The sequence below is a fragment of the Gadus morhua genome, chromosome 15 (assembly GCF_902167405.1).
Source record: "Gadus morhua chromosome 15, gadMor3.0, whole genome shotgun sequence".
Lineage (NCBI taxonomy): Eukaryota > Metazoa > Chordata > Actinopteri > Gadiformes > Gadidae > Gadus > Gadus morhua.
In genome coordinates this window covers 5,303,104-5,319,915 of record NC_044062.1, presented here as the reverse complement: position 1 = coordinate 5,319,915, position 16,812 = coordinate 5,303,104, and the positions used below count along the sequence as shown (strand labels likewise).

The window sequence follows — 16,812 nt, the reverse complement described above, 5'->3', positions numbered from 1 at the left end:
TCGGCTTTAATAGAACCTTTGAGTTCCCCCGCAAAAACTGCATACACGTCGGGCTAACCGACAGCGCATGGATGTCACTAGTGCGTTTAGCCGAGGCCAACGCGAGCAACAAAGCCGTCTTAAACGAGAGCGTCTTAAGCTCTACCTGTTGTAAGGGCTCAAACGGTGGGCGTGACAGTGCATCAAGCACCGTAGATAAATCCCAAGGAGCAGCCAAGCTCCGCAACACCGGCCGAAGACGGCGTGCACCTTTCATAAACCGGCAAACGATAGGGTGCTGACCTGCCGATTTGTCCCCAAAACCTATGTGACAAGCCGATATAGCGGCCAAGTACACTTTGACAGTGGAGAAAGCCCGGCCTTTATCCAGCAAATCCTGTAGAAATGTCAGAATAACAGGCACGGGACTCTGGAAAGCTATTTCCCCAGCTTTCGCGCACCAAATCCTCGAACGCACGCCATTTCCCTTCATATGCGCTACGCGTGGAGGAAGCCCTGGCGCCCTGGATAGTCGTAATGACATTCAATGGGAGTCCAGCCGTCGTTAGGTTCATCCTTTCACGGGCCAGGCCCATAGAGCCATGCGCTCCGGATGAGGATGGAAGATTTCCCCATGCGCTTGCGTCAGGAGGTCCCTTCGTAAAGGCAGAGGCCAAGGCTGGCCGCACAGCAACTGGACTATTTCCGCCAACCAATATTTCCCCGGCCAACGGGGGGCTATAAGGATCAGCGCATGACCCTTCTCTCGAACCCTTGCGAGAGTAGGAATGATCAGTTCTAATGGGGGGAAAGCGTACAGGAGGACGCGCGGCCACTCGTATGCCAAAGCATCCAGCCCCATTGGGGCGCTCCGACCGGTTAGGGAATAGAACAGAGGGCACTGAGTGTTCTCCTCTGATGCAAAGAGATCGACCTCTGCTCGACCGTATTTCTCCCATATCTGGTTCACGACCACGACGTGGAGTTTCCAGTCCTTGTAGCGAGGGTCGCCCCTGGACATTAAATCTGCACCCCAGTTCCGCGCGCCCGGCACGTGTGTTGCTCTCAGCGACAACAGGTGGGCGTTGCCCCAAATGGTCAGTCTGTGTGCCAACGTGTGCATTTGAGGGGAGCGCAGCCCCCCCTGACGGTTTATATACGCCACCACCGTGGTGTTGTCCGTCCTGACTAGAACATGTTGCCCTCTCAGAAAGGGAAGAAAATGTTTCAGCGCCAGGGACACCGCCTGAAGTTCCAGGCAGTTTATGTGAACAAACTGCATTTGTGAGCTCCAAGTGCCATTTACTGATCTGTCCTCGTATACGGCTCCCCAGCCCGCCCGAGAGGCATCCGTTGAAAGGACCTTCCTCGCCAGGACAGTTCCCATGGTAACGCCTGTAGTCAGAAAGTACGCGCGTCCCCAAGGGCGCAGCGCCGAGACGCACGCCATGGAGATCAAAACCCGGCGATGGCCATGGCACGTCGGGTTCAGTCTGAGTGATGCAACCCATCGCTGAACCGGCCTCATATGGAGGCGGCCAAGTGGGACTACTACCAGCGCCGACGCCATCAGACCCAATAGTCTGAGGCACGTTCTGAACGTCAACATCGTCCCCCTGCGAAAAAGTGCCAGACAAGCCTGAAAGGCTTCCACTCTCTCCGCGGATAGACGTGCTTTGAACGTCACTGAATCGAGGCACAAGCCTATGAACGTTATGCTTTGAGTAGGGACCAAAACACTCTTTTTCACGTTTATTGTGAAACCCAGGGACACTAGGTGCGATATGAGCACGCTGGTCTGCGCCTGAGCCTCCTGGGGCGACTGTGTGGCTAGAAGCCAGTCGTCTATGTATGTTGCCAAACGCATTCCCTTCAACCTGAGGGACGCGATGGCAGCCTCCGTGCATTTCACAAACACCCGTGGACTTAACGAAAGGCCGAACGGGAGAACCAAATACTCGTACGTTACGCCCTGGAAGGCGAACCTGAGATATTTCCTGTGAGGGGGATGAATGGCGATATGGAAATAAGCGTCCCTCAGATCTATGCTTGTGAACCAGCCTCCCGGGCGCACGAAGCGTATGAGAGCGGCGTGTGTCAGCATCCTGAAATTGTACTGTCTCATGTATCTGTTCAGAGCGCGTAAATCTAATATCGGCCGGAGGCCCCCTCCCTTCTTCGGGACTAGAAAGTACCTCGAGTAAAAACCGCTTTGGTTTTTCTCCGGTGGCACTACCCGAATTGCCCTTTTGTTTCTTAGAGAGGTGATTTCCTCCTGTAGAACCTGAGCATTCTCTCCACGGGCCTGCGACTGCAGTATCCCGTTGAAACGGGGAGGAGTGGACGCAAATTGGAGCCTGTAGCCGGCGGTTACAGTTTTTATAACCCAATCCGACGCTCCACATGTCCGCCACTGTTGAGCCCGGCCAGCCAGCGGTCCCAGCGTCGCTGGTTCCGCTGTCGTGCCGGCCCGAACGGGCGTGGTGGGTTGCGCACCGGAGCGCATGCCCACCAGGCACCGTCTTATTACGTTCTGTTCCTTTTTTATGTTTATCATTTTTTTCATTTTTTTTGTTTTCACAAGCAGCTGCGCCCTCGGCTCGGAGCCTGGATGCGCGCTGGCAAACATTTTTAATGAATAATGATTTGGGGAAGGGGGACACATGTGTGATGTTGGGCACTGGTGTGTGCTTGTACACATGCATGTGTCTGCGAGACACTGCTGCGGCTCCACCGAGCTCTCTGCAGGTCCGACCCTTCTCTCCTTCGCGTCGTGAACTGTGAAGGCTGTATGGCCTTCTGCACGCCTTTTGCAGGGCTTGGAACATGCCCTCTGTAACCCTTCTTGGAACTGGGTTTGGAACAGAACACCTAGGGGGGACGGCGACGGCGTCTGGCCGGGCCTGCCGCACCCCCCTGGTCGCAGCGCCTCAGGTAGCGCGCCGTTTCTTCCCGGCCCCCTGAGTAGCCGAAGGGGCTGCACGGCCACCTGGCGCCACCCCGGGCGCGGGTGGCTTCCTCGCCCACGCGCCACTGTGCTCCGGCGCCTTGTTCTGGCCCCGGCCGGCCCCGTGGGTTGGGTGGGGCTGACGCTTCTGGCCGCGGTAGGCCGGCGGAGGAGCGCGGGGCTGGGTGAACACCTAGCCGGGTGCGTTGGCGGGGAAAGGCGCTCTTCTGGGAAGACACAGTCGCAGCGCCTCACCCTCCCTCTTTTTTTCCTCCCAGCGTTTCAGCATGACATCATACGCCGGGCCAAACAGGCCTTTCGGGTCCACAGGCACGTCTAGGAGTTGGGTTTTCTCCCTCAGAGAGAGACTGGAGAGGTTCAGCCACCTCGCCCTCTCCTGAGCGACCATCAGCGCCATGGCCCTTCCGGACGCCTGGACAGCGCTCCTGTGAAGGCGCAGGCACAGGTCCGTCACCACGCACAGTTCATCCCAAAGGGCTGGGGTGGGTGACGAGGACATGTCGAGCTCGAGCTCAGCCTGGTAGGCCAGCAGCAGCGACGACGCGTTGAGCGCCTTCACCGTCGTCGCCATCGCCTTGTAGCCCTTCTCGGTCATTGATGACTGGAAGGAGTCGGCTCTGGACGGCAGTGTAGGGCTCGCTGAAGTCATGGCGGACTTCTGCGTGGGGTGGAGGTGCGACGCCAGCAGTGGTTCAACCGGAGGAAGATGGGAGAACCCCTTTTTCTCCATACCGGCCCAATCCAACCCCGATCCACCCTGGACGGGGATCTTGGCTGAGAGAGGCTTGCCCCAAGACCGGGTCGCTTCCTCCAGGCACTCGAGAAAGGCCGGAAGTAGCAGGCTGGTTGAAGCCTTCGCCTTCGGGAGTCGCTTGCCCTCGTAGCGAGATGTGGCGGTCTCCACCGGGGCCTCCGGCCACTCGATGTTTAGCCGCGCAGCCGCCCTCTTGCAGGCCTCGTGTAGGTCCATGCTCACGGCCGGGTTCGGGGAGGGGGTGCACGCACCGCCCACCACCATAGGCGACGCGGTGCGGGGGGAAAAGGAATCATCATCCTCGTCCTCGTCAGAGCCGAGGCTAATGGATTCCCCCCACGACTCGGAGTGATCGCCCTCGGCTTTGTCGGGCCCTTCCAGCAGGCTAGCCTCGAAAGCGTCGGGCTGAGTCAACTCCAGCGGCTGGGAAGCGTCGGTGAGGTCCACCTCCGATCCCCAGCTGGTTCCCAGTGGGGCGGAGAGCCCCCGGGAACCTCCCGCTAGCTCCGGTAGTGGCGGGTCGGTTACCCCCATTACCGGATCATCTGTGCTGAGCTTCGCCTGCTTAGTCAGCCGGCGTTTGCGGGTTTTATTTGTAAACCGTGCGCAATGCTCGCAGGTAGGCGGGAATGCAAGGGCAGCCTTGGCATGTTCCAGCCCAAGGCAGCGAATGCAGGCGGTGTGGCTATCCGCTCCCGACATTTTGTTCCCGCACGCGCAGAACTTTGTCGGAGGCTTCCCCGAGCCCTCGGTTAGGGTAGGTTCAACCTCTGACTGCATGTTCTCGCCTTCCGTTTATGCCGGCTGCTGTTTGGTGACAGGTCAGCCGGGACACGGGTGTAGCTAGTGTAGATGCTAGCAGCTAGTATGGATACTAGCAGAGGCTACTGTTTGGTGACAGACTAGCTTACTTCTTCAGTCTCACAGAGGTCAGAGGTAGCGATAGGCTAGCGTTCGGTGACCGAGGGGTTAGCTCGCTCAGTGAACAGTGTGCTAGTCCGTCTACAACTTCTGTCTGCGAGGTGCTTCTAGGAGCGAGAAGAGGTTAAAGACTGAAGAGATGACGTGACGACGGGGCTTATGTAGTAGGAGGGAGCCCCTCCTCTGCAGGCAGACGTCACGTCTGTTGGCCAGTCACGACTGGCGTAGTGTAAAATTGCTTCTGGGGGACAGCGCGAGGGGCGTGTCCCATAGTGAGATACCGAATGAATATTGAAAGAAAACGAATGAATATTGAAAGAAAACTGCTCAGTGGCGCATGGTAACATACAGGAGCGATTTGCTTCCGCGTTATGGGGCCAAGACACGTGACTTAGTCCGTGACGTACCGGATGCAGAGATCTTCTTCTTCTTCTAGTTTAGTGGTGGATCATAGTTTTTCCCCATATACCGCCACCTACTTGACTACTACACAGGAGTTTGTGACAAGGATGTTGGCAAATGATACTTTAAATCGTAAAAATAAATTAAAAGAAAAAACCAAACAAACGAAACAAAATAAAACAAACTAACAAAAGAAATGAATAAATAAAAAATAAAATAAAAAAATATATATACTTAAGGTTAAATTATTCTAATTAGGTTAGTATCTTTTAGCTAATTTATCAGCAATTTCATTGCCATATATTCCATGGTGGGCTGGAATCCAACAGAACTGAATAACTAAACCAAGGCTTATAATATTTAAAAGAAGATGCTTTACCTCTATCACCAAATCTTCACATACTGAATTATCTGTTATAAAACTTAGTATCTACAAACCATCTAAGAGCGGTTATTATTGTGGCCATCTCGATTGAGTATACTGATAAAGTCACCCACTCTATATCCATATCCTTTTTCAAATTCTGGAATATATATGCCAATACCACATTGTCCTTTGGGATTTTTAGAACCATCTGTAAATATTTTCAGATATCCATAGAATGAAGTATTTAAATAACTTGAGCAGGCATTGGCAAAACTTTGCTTGGTGAGATGCTTGCTTTTTCGAAATGGAATAAGATGCAGCTGTTAGTGTAGAGCTAGGAAGCAACAGCGTAGAGCATCCTGGAATAAGGTTTAACTGCTGTGGTTTATACTTAAAAGACAAGGTTCATTTCACCAATAGGGGAAATTACATTTTTTTAAAAAGCATTTCAGTCTCTTGAAGCGATAATCCAGAGTGGGTGAAACTGACACTTTTAGGACCAATGCCTTCAGCCTTCTCCACTCTGAATTGTAATTTCAACAGTTTTCAATACTGTAAGATATAATCCAGGTCCTTAATCTTTATTCAATGATGCTCTTCTCTGCGTATTTGATAAATCAGTAATTATAACCTTTTTGGTAATCATTTGCGTTTATCACACTGTTCATTCATTTCACTGTTCTTCCTCTCATTCCTTTCCTTACTTCTTAGGCTACCTGTCTTTGTTTCCCCTTCCACTCTTCTGCCCCAGTCAAACAGCCCAAAAAAGTGTTTTGTTAAAATTTGGGGTGGGGGGTCTTTTAATAAAAGCTTTTTATATTGTAACACTTGGTTCAAATCCTATTTCTTACACATGCAGCCATTTAGACACCATTCTATGATAGCTGATAACCAAGGTACACACTGTAATACTATAATCAAGAGGACATACAGGCAGTTCAAATAAAAAGAGATAGAACTTTATTGATCTGGAAACTTCATAAATATGTAAGATTGCTCCATATAATACCATAGTAACATAGTAAACGTATGTAGGCCTAAAAAATTCAGTTCAATGTTATTGCTTAAGAAACAGATTCCTTCCAACTAACTATTTTACGAAGAATGCAATCAATAATTTATATAAAAGTAAATGTTTACATATCGACCAGCAACGAAGTTGGAGTAGCCTACCCAAATATTGAATTGTAATACACCAACATTGTCAACTGTCATACATAGCTAACCATAACCCTGTCATACATAGCTAAACAAGCAAATGAAAATGAAATACCTACCAACGCAACTGAAATGTTAATATTAGACAATTAACAATATTATGAAAATTACGTAGGTCTCCCATAATCATTCAGGTAATCAATACGTCCGTGCCTGTTACAGCTATTTCAATGATGTGTGTTATATATCCGTGTTCAACGCCATTCATGTTAAGTAAAAGGACAAATCTCAGACTTTGGAAGTTAATGGAGTTAATGGAAGTTAATTCGGAATTTAATTTAATTCGGAAGTTAATGGAGCCGTGCACTTCAAAATAGGTCCATAGCAAGGAGCCGTTTGTTTCCGTACGGCTCCTTTCAGCTGCCCACCCAACATCAACTGCTAATAAAACGCTTGAGGAGGCGTTTTGAAAAGAAAAAACTTACAATTTTTTAGAACAGGGTAGAAAGATAATTATGAGCCTTTGATTGATATCCAGACATTTTTTGCGGAGACACAATCCTGTTCCCCACTTGTATTGGAGTGGACGGCGATATCTACTTCTGGGCCACATGAAATGACGGACCCCCGTCCACTCCCAGCTAAAACAGCTGCAATACCAGGCTTGGCCTCTGAGCACGGGTGGATTGCGGAAGTATATGCCTATCCTGGGGGCCTGGGAATGGTACACTGATGTAAAAACTGATGTTTTATTTGAACACATTTTCTTAAAACATTTTCTTAAAACGGTAAATAAAAGCAACCAAAAAATACAAATAGGAAGGGTTGAGGAAAATCCTTCAGAAAATAGACCAAATTTGGCAGAATTTGTGAGGAACATGCATACTCTAGAATATAAAAAATACATTTTAAAATAAAATTGATACAAAAGGCAATAACCCGTCATTTAGTTTGCGACTGGTGGCTGGATCATCGACTCTTGGATGTCTAAGTCTTCTCGGAGCTCCTGAGCGAGAGAAGCACACAGGAAGGAAAGGTTGACTTTGACAGTGTATCAAACAATGACAACACAACATCACATTAATGCTATTTGCAATGATTCAATACCCATTGATTGGTCGTTTTAAGGATAATATGGTTAAAATAAACGGAGGCAAACCCCAAAAATATAAATGTAATGCTATTGTATGGCTATTACACAAATGATTGACTTTAATTTTTTTGTATTTCAAATATGCAGGAAACACGTCATTGAATGACAAACAAAAACAAGGCTCTATTTTTCTTTTTTTTTTCTTAACACATTTGAAAAGGAGTAAGAAGAAGTATACACTTGTTTGATCCGACCCCCTTTCATCAAATCATACAATAATTATAAAATACTACGTTAAATGACACTTGCAATTTATGCAATTAATACCTGAAAAACGAAATACATAATATTAAAGTTGCCCACTTGGAAGCACAAAACAATGCAACATATTATGCCACCAGGTGCGAGTGTGATTAGCCATTACAAGCAATTTTGAAAATCTGCCTCTTCTGACAGTAAAGGTGGGTGTGTCCACCTAGATGTGGACTGCCCAGTGGACTGCAGCAAACGTTGCTCATCTATCAGATCTACATCTAGCTGGACATGCCCGCTTGTGATGTCATAAGGGCCAGATTTCCAAAACGTCTTGTAACGGCTAATCACACTCACACCTGAGGGCATAATGTGTCTCCTTCAAAAGGAAGGGCTACTCACCCTCCAGCCCTGCAGGGTGATGGAAATGACGCACTGTTTACGGGCGGAGGCTCTGCCCTCTTCCAACATACCGTCCTCCACAGGACCTGAGACATGCAAACACAGTTGTATCACTATGGTTACAGTGTGTTAAGGGGGGGGGGGGGGGTCAGAAGGATAGTTTGACCTGTTCCACTACTTAATAGAAAGCATGACACGAATGGGAGAAATGGATCCACCTATCTGTGGTCACGGGTACTGCATTAATTTAATACTAATGGCTATTGGAGTGATTCAGATGGTTATTTAACTTTATCTATTCCTTTTCAAATTATGTACTGGCTATTATGTAAGGGATAATGTATAGAACGCCGGTCATTAGAGGGAAAATAAGCCCCGACAGGGTAAACCGGGCACCGACGCGTCTTGCTTCGCCCTGAAGGGGCTTATTTTCGATAATGACCGGCGTTCTATACATTATCCCTTACATAATAGCCAGTACATCATTTTAGAAGGAATAGATAAAGGTAAATAACCATATATATATATATATATATATATATATATATATAACCAATATAATATATTATAATCATTGCCAAGTTGCTTCCAATTGAGTAACTTTTTCCATTGTTTCTGCCAGCCTCCAACGTTGTATGCAAATGTTGCACGTCGTTCGCAGATGTTGCTAGAAGGCCTTGCAAGGATAAACACAGTCATTCTCACCAATGCAGGGCATCTTGTCCTCATCCATGTACATCCTTGCTAAACCATCCTACAAGAGGCAAAACACACAAGAGAACATTCACATCTTGCCAATTAAAAAAGAAACACTGCATCCACACAACAAAGATACATCCTATCAGGCTTTCAAACTTAAATCAAGTTTTTGCTAACCAGACCAAGAAACACAAAAATAGAACTGAAAAAGCCTGCAGAAACAGGGATATTGTTCCACTCAACACAATATCTTTATGGTGTTGCCCTTATATCCCAGTTGATTGCCTCTGTGAAGCACATAAATGATGGAGAATCTGTGCAACACAAAAATAATTAAACAAAATAACAACACAATGTGACCCCACTTTGTGTATGTAAAGTCTGTCCCACTCTCCAGGTACAGACCTACACATTAGGGACCAAAGGCGGAGAGGCCACAGGGAAAACCGCAGTCAGAATCTCCTCCTGTCTGATTAACCCAACTCCTCAGCCCCTTGGCCCAAGCCCTTGACTTGCTTTGAGGGTTAAGTGGAACAGCAGTGAGACAGTGAGTGGCCGTGCAGCAAAAATAAACAAAATCCTGATTACTTCTGAATAGGTCTTGTCTGGCGGTCACTTGAACAAACCCAACAACAGACACACAGATGCCAGGCAATCACTTGATCACAGAAGACTCACCCTGACTAAGAACGACGTATGGAAGATGTTCTCCACCGTTCGAGAGAACGAATGGGGGTTGATGACAAACTCATAATAGGAGATCGGCGAAGTGGCTGCGAGGGACACACAAAGCCAAATGATTAGTCGTTATGTACCTCGTGACGGGCAATGCCAGGCTGAGACGATGGACTGTCTGGATGTTTTCAGGGTATTTAGCTGACGCTTTTGTCCAAAGCACCTTAAAACCATTCATGCACACGTTCAAACATCGACGAACAGCCCAACGTTGGGAGCATATAGGGTTAGGTCACGTGTCTTGCTCAGGGACAACTCGACACTAAGCTAGAAGGAGTTGGGGATTGAACTAGCAACCTTTCGGTTACAAGAAGGGGTGTAACGATACATGTGTTCATATTAAACGAATAGGTACGGACGTCACGGTTCAGTGCATAGATTTACACAGAGAATACATACGGTGTAAAATTAAATAAAACTGACGTGCAAATTAATCAGACCGTTTGCGATGCTGCGATTTGCAACTTCAACGCAACATCATCGCAATTTTAACCAACCACCACAACTTTCCCGCAAATTTGTCCAATCAGTGGCGTCGTCTTGAACTGACGTCGACAAACAACCTTCTGCCTTACTTCCGTGTTTACTACTTCAAGCGATTCGAAAGATTGCGAAAAGGGGTCGGCTTAGCTCAGGAGGTAGAGCAGTTGTCTTGTAACTGAAAGGTTGCTAGTTCAATACCCAGCTCCTCCTAGCTGAGTGTTGATGTGTCCCTGAGCAAGACACTTAACCCTAGGTGCTCCTGACGAGCTGGCTGTCTCCTCTAATGGTTGACTCTGCCGTCGGTGTGTCAATGTGTGTATTCAACGATGCAAGTCGCTTTGGACAAAAGCATTTACATTTAAATGCCCTAAATGTAAATTGTAAAAGCAGTATTCTGGGTTTCTACATGAAAGCGGGGGGAAATTATTTTCCACTGCATGCAATGTTGTGGTGGAACATAAGCGGAAATCTTCCATTGATAAGCATTTTGCCACCGCAAAACATAACTACAGAACTGCAGGCAGGACGTCAGACGACGAGGCAGATCACTATGACACTGGCTGTTACATCCAAGTCAATTGCCAGCGCGGTAAAAAACAAGAATCTATTATTCATAGGACCATTTCTCAGTGTTTTTGTTCTTTTAATTAATGTTTTCTTCAGTAATAACTTAATATTTAACAAATTACTCTGGGAAAATTGCAGTAATAACTTAATATTTAACATCAGAAAAATCTCAACTTCATCTCAACTTTCACTTCCTCTCGCACTGTAATCGCAACAAAAACATTAAAAAACACCGCAACTTTCATCGCAACTTTTTTAGAAAAAAACACGCAACATCAGGCATTTTAGGCCGCAACAATCTCAAAAAAGGCCTGCGAAATCCTGGGGGACTGATTCATTAATGTAATGCCAAACTAATTTTAGATACGCGATCTTCAGGGACAACTGAGAGGCCTGAAAGGGTGCCAGCAAGTTCGAGCTACACACGCCGTTCGTTGATTGGTCGACAAAATCGCATTTCCGTGAGACAGGGGGATAATAAACAAACATTATCTGTGAGGTATTTCTGGACAACGGCAACAGCTTCGTTATTATTGAAAAGAAAATGGCCTTCTGCATTTTTGTTTCTTCTTTTCCCTTCATTGTACCGAACTCGTACCGAACCGTGATGTCTGAACCGAGGTATCAACCGAACCGTGACTTCAGTGTACCGTTACACCCCAGTCAACAAGCTCTACCTCCTGAGCTACTGCTTCCCCAACGTATGTACAGTACGTGGATATGACTCACGGTCCTGATTGTGGTACTGCTGCAAGTAGCCCAGGATCCTCTCCACCTCCTTCTCCGTGGCCTCCTGTTGGGACTCCTCCATCTTCTTCAACTGAAGGACAGGTGGAAAGTAAAGGCACTTAGCTAGGAGGCATCCATGGGTGTGCACGAGTCACTTCTAAGTTTCAAACAGTGCTGTGCTCTTGAAAAAAGTCCAAATAAATGAAAAATAATACTATTCTTTTGCCAGTGAACCTACACAAACCATGAGTGCTTCGGAGTTGATTTCTATACATTGACTGACATCCACCTGCATCTTTGTAGCGATTCAATATTTGCACGTGGTGTATCGTGTATATCATCATGATTAGGGTTGCCGCGGTGTGGACATTTTCACACCGAGTAATAAGCTTGTGTCAACACCGGTATTACCGGTAAAAACGGTATTAACTTTGAAACTAGGTCAACCGCCATCTTCTCCGTCAGCTCTCCTCTCACACTCAGTGACAGCGGCTGGCAGCGCGCCAATTCTCGGCTTCTTATAACGTTCTATATATAATAGTATAATATAATTTTATACATCGTAATATCACGGCCAAAAGCTCTGTGCGCCTCCGGATGGCCGTAGCGCGGGGAGCTCACGTAGGGATTGGGCTTCGCGGGGTTGGTTTACTGGCGTTGCTATGGTTACCGGTCTTGTAAAGAAGCACGCCAATTCTCGGCGCGCCAATTCTCTTCCTCACAGAGCAGAAGTGTGGCCTATTCTACACATTTTAATTTTCTTAATTATAATTATATTATTCATTTTTACTGAATTTGTTTTTTATTACTGAAAAAAAACTCGGTGTCTCCGGTGTGCAACACTGAGTAAACAGTGTTGGCCTCCACACCGGTAATACCGTATACCGCGGCAACCCTAATCATTATACTGATAAACAACCCGCTTTTTGGAAAATACTTATGTTGTTTGTGTCAAATAATGACACCATTTATTTGGCTGTACTAAGTTCTATCACTCCACTAAAAATGTAATTGACCACCAAACTCCCCTGACCTAAGCTGTCAATTTGGTACCTGCTTTACAAGACTTTTTAACCAATGCTGTCGGTCTTATACGCTGACTCTTGTAAGGTATGACTTTTGAAAATATATACATCCATCTACAAACACAGACAACCGTCAGAGACAATAGGTAATCAACAGAAGAACCTGTGACCCGTTTCAAAGTAAGAGCGTCCAGGTCCAGTGTGTTCTACCTGAGTAGGCATGATCCTCTTGGCCTCCTTGGTGGGAGCTTTCCTCTGTCGCTCCACCCGCGGCTTCGGGGGAGGGGGCTCTGCCTGGAACGAGCCGTAACTGGAGGAAAAAATCAACGTGTTTCAGATTTCAGACAGGTTTGAATACAAAACAGCCTTTCATAGGATCTAAATAAGGACTATCATGGTTTTCTGCAATCTCCTGCTTGAATTGGCTTCAAGTCCGTCTAAAGTGATGATCAGCAGAAGGAGAGTTTGATCGACTAAAAATTACGCTTTTCACATCCAAAGGAATACTTCCGTTTATCTTAGATACCAAGCCAAACAAGTCATGCAGCAAGTATTTCCCACGGAATTGATGGTGAATTACTGACAAATTACTAACAAACTGCTGGTACTGATATGAATGTTGTACCCCGCCACACACACACACACACACACACACACACACACACACACACACACACACACACACACACACACACACACACACACACACACACACACACACACACACACACACACACACACACACACACACACTTCGTCTCCAGCTCTCAAAACACACCTTTTCATCTCAGCTAGCCTTAAAGGGTGGGTATGGAATTCGCTTTTTTGGCCATTTTTGCAAAATTACTTGAAATCCTTATCATAACCCACTTACAGCCACTGAGTTAGAAGTACTGACATGAAAATTAAACAAGTCAATCATCTGTGGAACGGGCAGGGCTCGAAAAACTCCAGCCAATGATTTCCAGAGCCACCGAGTTGCATTGGACAGTAAGTACGTCAATCAAACGGTCGTACTGCAGTCCCCCTCCCCCGCGCCCCGCCCCTTCGTGCACGTACTCAAACCTCGTGACCCAGAGCAAGCTTCTGTTGGTTGTTATCCTGCGGTAGCTACTGGAGCTAGCTAACTAGCAAATGACTCGCTCTCGCGCATCTGTGTTCGCGCTCGTGCATGATTGCGCGTCCATGTACTTGGAATGGGTGGAGTCAGAGTCAGCGTTGAAGGAGAGGGGGTAGGACCATTTGAGTTGTGTGTTTTCAAAATCTGCTGGCATTTCGCAAATCCCATACCTAACCTTTAATACAGACTGCTGGGTTTAACCCAAACAAACTATCACAGATGTGTTGAGTTTGTCATTAATTTTTTTGGGGGATATTGAAACAATGGCGGCCGAAATTAGTCTCGTCAATGTGTGGGACATACTGCATGCTAGGGCTGGGCGATTAATTGAAATTTGATCGCGATTTCGATTTTAGCGTCTATAATCTTGTTTTTCGATTTTTCTTTTAATGTTTTATAGCATGGGCAGAACAGCTGGATACATATCTGTTGATTATTTTAGATTGGAACATTTTCTTTTTGACCATTTTGTGCATTTTTTTAAGGCAAAATTTGAAAGTTCCTCAGTTACAAAGTTTTTTTTGGGAGAGACATGCTGAATAAATACACACAAACATGTCAAAAATAATCGTTTGAATAATCGTGATTTTCAATATTGACCAAAATAATCGTGATTATGATTTTTTTCCCCATAATGGAGCAGCCCTACTGCATGCAGCAGGGGTTTGGTTGGAGTGGGCCCGCTGGCTCCTGCATTGGGCACACATCGTCATCCAGAGGTGAGAGACAGCCACTCACATGAAGTGGAAGGCCGGGGTGCTCTGGAAGCACGCCTCGGCTCGGCGGGCCAGCCTGTGCCAGGCATTCCGGGGAAGGGAGCCGTGCGATGTGGCCGCTCCTTCGTCTGAGCTCTCCCCCTCTTCTTCTAGCCAGTTGAGTCCCATGAACAACAGCTGTAACGGCCGGGGAGAAGGACCACACGACAACACGGAAAATTAGCCTCCAAAAGGATAAGGGTGTAAAGCGAAACCACCCATGTAATAACTAATCTTCCAGGTCTATAAGTTAACTAAAAGTTCACAGAATTAACGTTCTGATGATCCATATCTGGCTGCAATTGTGACGCATCAGACAAGACTTTTCCAGACAATGGAACCGTGTGTCGGTCATATCCTGCCATATTGCTGGTCATGAGAGTGAATTTCGTTCTCCATGTGTCTAACATGTGGAATGACAATAAAATGAAACTTGAACTCGAAATTGAACTTGTGTATAAACATAATTCAACAGCCTACAAACACCAGCCATTCAGAACAAGCCCTCCAGAACACTCACAGTATGCTGGACAAAGGTAGAAGGGTCGAAAGAGAGGCCTTCAGAGAACAGCTGGCTGGCCTTCTCCTTGCCCAGGTCCGATGCCACCACCAGCAGCTGGGAATCAAGTGCTGCCTCTCTGGCTTGGTGCACTGCCAAGGAGAAAAGCCATCAGCCAAAGCAACGAGCGACACTTGACAAAAAAGCATGTTGTTATTAATTTGAGGTGTTTATTATCTTCAATATATATCGGGTTATTTCTTCAGATACGTATTTTCCAAGACACTATAGCAGAACATATACACTTTGAAGGAATTCAAATTTCTCAGCTGCCTTCAAAGCACTAGAAAGTATTGAGTGGTAACTGCAGCTGTATGTATTTAATATGCATTATGAATTTGACGAGATAATAAACAAACAAAGTCACTGTGTGTAAACACTGCCCTCATCACACATACCTTCCTTAAAAAGTGTGTTCGCTTCGTCCAGTACTTCTGTGATTTTATTATCACGATTATTCAGCATATCCTCTCGGTTCTCTGTTGAGATGGACAAGAACATGGACAGCAGGGCATTACATTCACCCCAAAGTGAAAGTGACAACCATAAACAAAATGACAGGGCTTCATTCATGGCTCATCCCAGTCCCCCTACTCACGTTGAATGCTGCTGATCAGCACCCGGTATTTGCTCCTGATATCTCTTCTATGGGCCGAGTCAACCTCATCGTTCGTGTCGGGCAGGCTGTCAATGTTGCTGGCCCCGGCTTCGGGGTCTCGAACCCGCATCCCGTCGTCGGAGGTACCGTTCTGCGGCGGGTCCGCATCGCCGCTGCCTGTGCACCTTCCTCTTTTCATAGTCCTCCCTTCGTTCGTGGTACCGTTCTGCAGAGGGTCCGAATCACCGCTGCCTCTGCTCCGTCCTCTTTTAATTTTAATTGGAAAGCTTTATTGAAAACCCCTGCCGTTGTGCAGATATGCAAAGCAGATATAAGAACTTGAAACCACAACAGCCTTCTTCTTCTTCTTTCTTTTTTATTTGGCAGTTGGCAAACCAATATGGTGCATTACCGCCACCTACTGTTTGGTTCAGAGCTTCGATGGAGGTTATACTTTATAAACTATGCAAAATAACAAAAATAAATAAACAAAATCCTATAAATAGAAAACAACAGATTAAATTAAAATCTGTCAAATAAACCTGTTGCTTTTAGATAAGTCATTACATGTTTCCATGCTGGTGGTCTCAGTGTGGATAAGGATAGTAAACCCTCTAAGGTCAAGCTTGTTTGACCCAAAGCTTTAACATTTTTCAACAGCTCCCTTCTCTCCAAATTGTACGCTTCACATTGTAGTAAAACATGCTCCACTGTTTCTCTTCCATTACATTTTGGGCAGACCCCTGTTTCATGTTTGCCTATGATGTTCATACTGTGGTTAAGACATGTGTTCCCTATGCGTAGTCTTGTGATGATAACCTCACATCTTCTGTTCCAGTAGCCCTGTCTCCTTGTTACCACCTGCCTCTGAATTCTATGCAGGAACCTACCTTATTTTCCCTATCCCATTGTTCTTGCCACACCTTGTTGATTTCTGATTTAATTATTGTTTTAACTTCAGATTTACTTGATGGAACACCCAGCTGTATATCCTGTTTCAGTCTACAACAGCCTGGTTGTTGCAGCGGTTGATGAAAAGGATGATAATGATTTACACCGCGTAGCAAGACGGGTTTCAACTGCAGGAAGACTCGATCGGGAGGTAATTTAATTTCCGGGTCAATGTCCAGAAATGTAGGGTTAGAAAAGTTATTCGTTTACCTTTTGCGTCAAGAAAAAATAAAATAAACCAATGGTACAAGACAAACTAAATTGGTCTGATCCGTAGCGATGCAGTTATTTTAAA

At 46.3% G+C, this 16,812-nt stretch overlaps 1 protein-coding gene across 3 annotated transcripts; it reads right to left on the bottom strand.

The window, feature by feature from the left end:
- Window positions 1–7,268: 7,268 nt before the first annotated feature.
- nsmce4a (NSE4A component of SMC5/6 complex) lies at window positions 7,269–16,674 on the bottom strand. Of its 3 annotated transcripts, none has more exons than XM_030378288.1 (11): window positions 16,457–16,674; window positions 15,567–15,832; window positions 15,367–15,447; window positions 14,930–15,060; window positions 14,393–14,547; window positions 12,745–12,844; window positions 11,510–11,600; window positions 9,674–9,768; window positions 9,002–9,050; window positions 8,297–8,382; window positions 7,269–7,555 (listed from the first exon to the last, which is right to left on the bottom strand). In XM_030378288.1, exons 2-11 carry the CDS (start codon window positions 15,763–15,765, stop codon window positions 7,496–7,498), a joined length of 1,047 nt encoding a protein of 348 aa, XP_030234148.1. In that variant the 5' UTR covers window positions 15,766–15,832; window positions 16,457–16,674; the 3' UTR covers window positions 7,269–7,495. The 3 variants fall into 3 exon arrangements, with proteins under 3 accessions (XP_030234148.1, XP_030234147.1, XP_030234146.1); XM_030378287.1 differs by having other exon boundaries at window positions 15,567–15,868; window positions 16,457–16,666; XM_030378286.1 differs by lacking the exon at window positions 16,457–16,674 and having other exon boundaries at window positions 15,567–15,954.
- Between the last annotated feature and the right edge of the window lie 138 nt (window positions 16,675–16,812).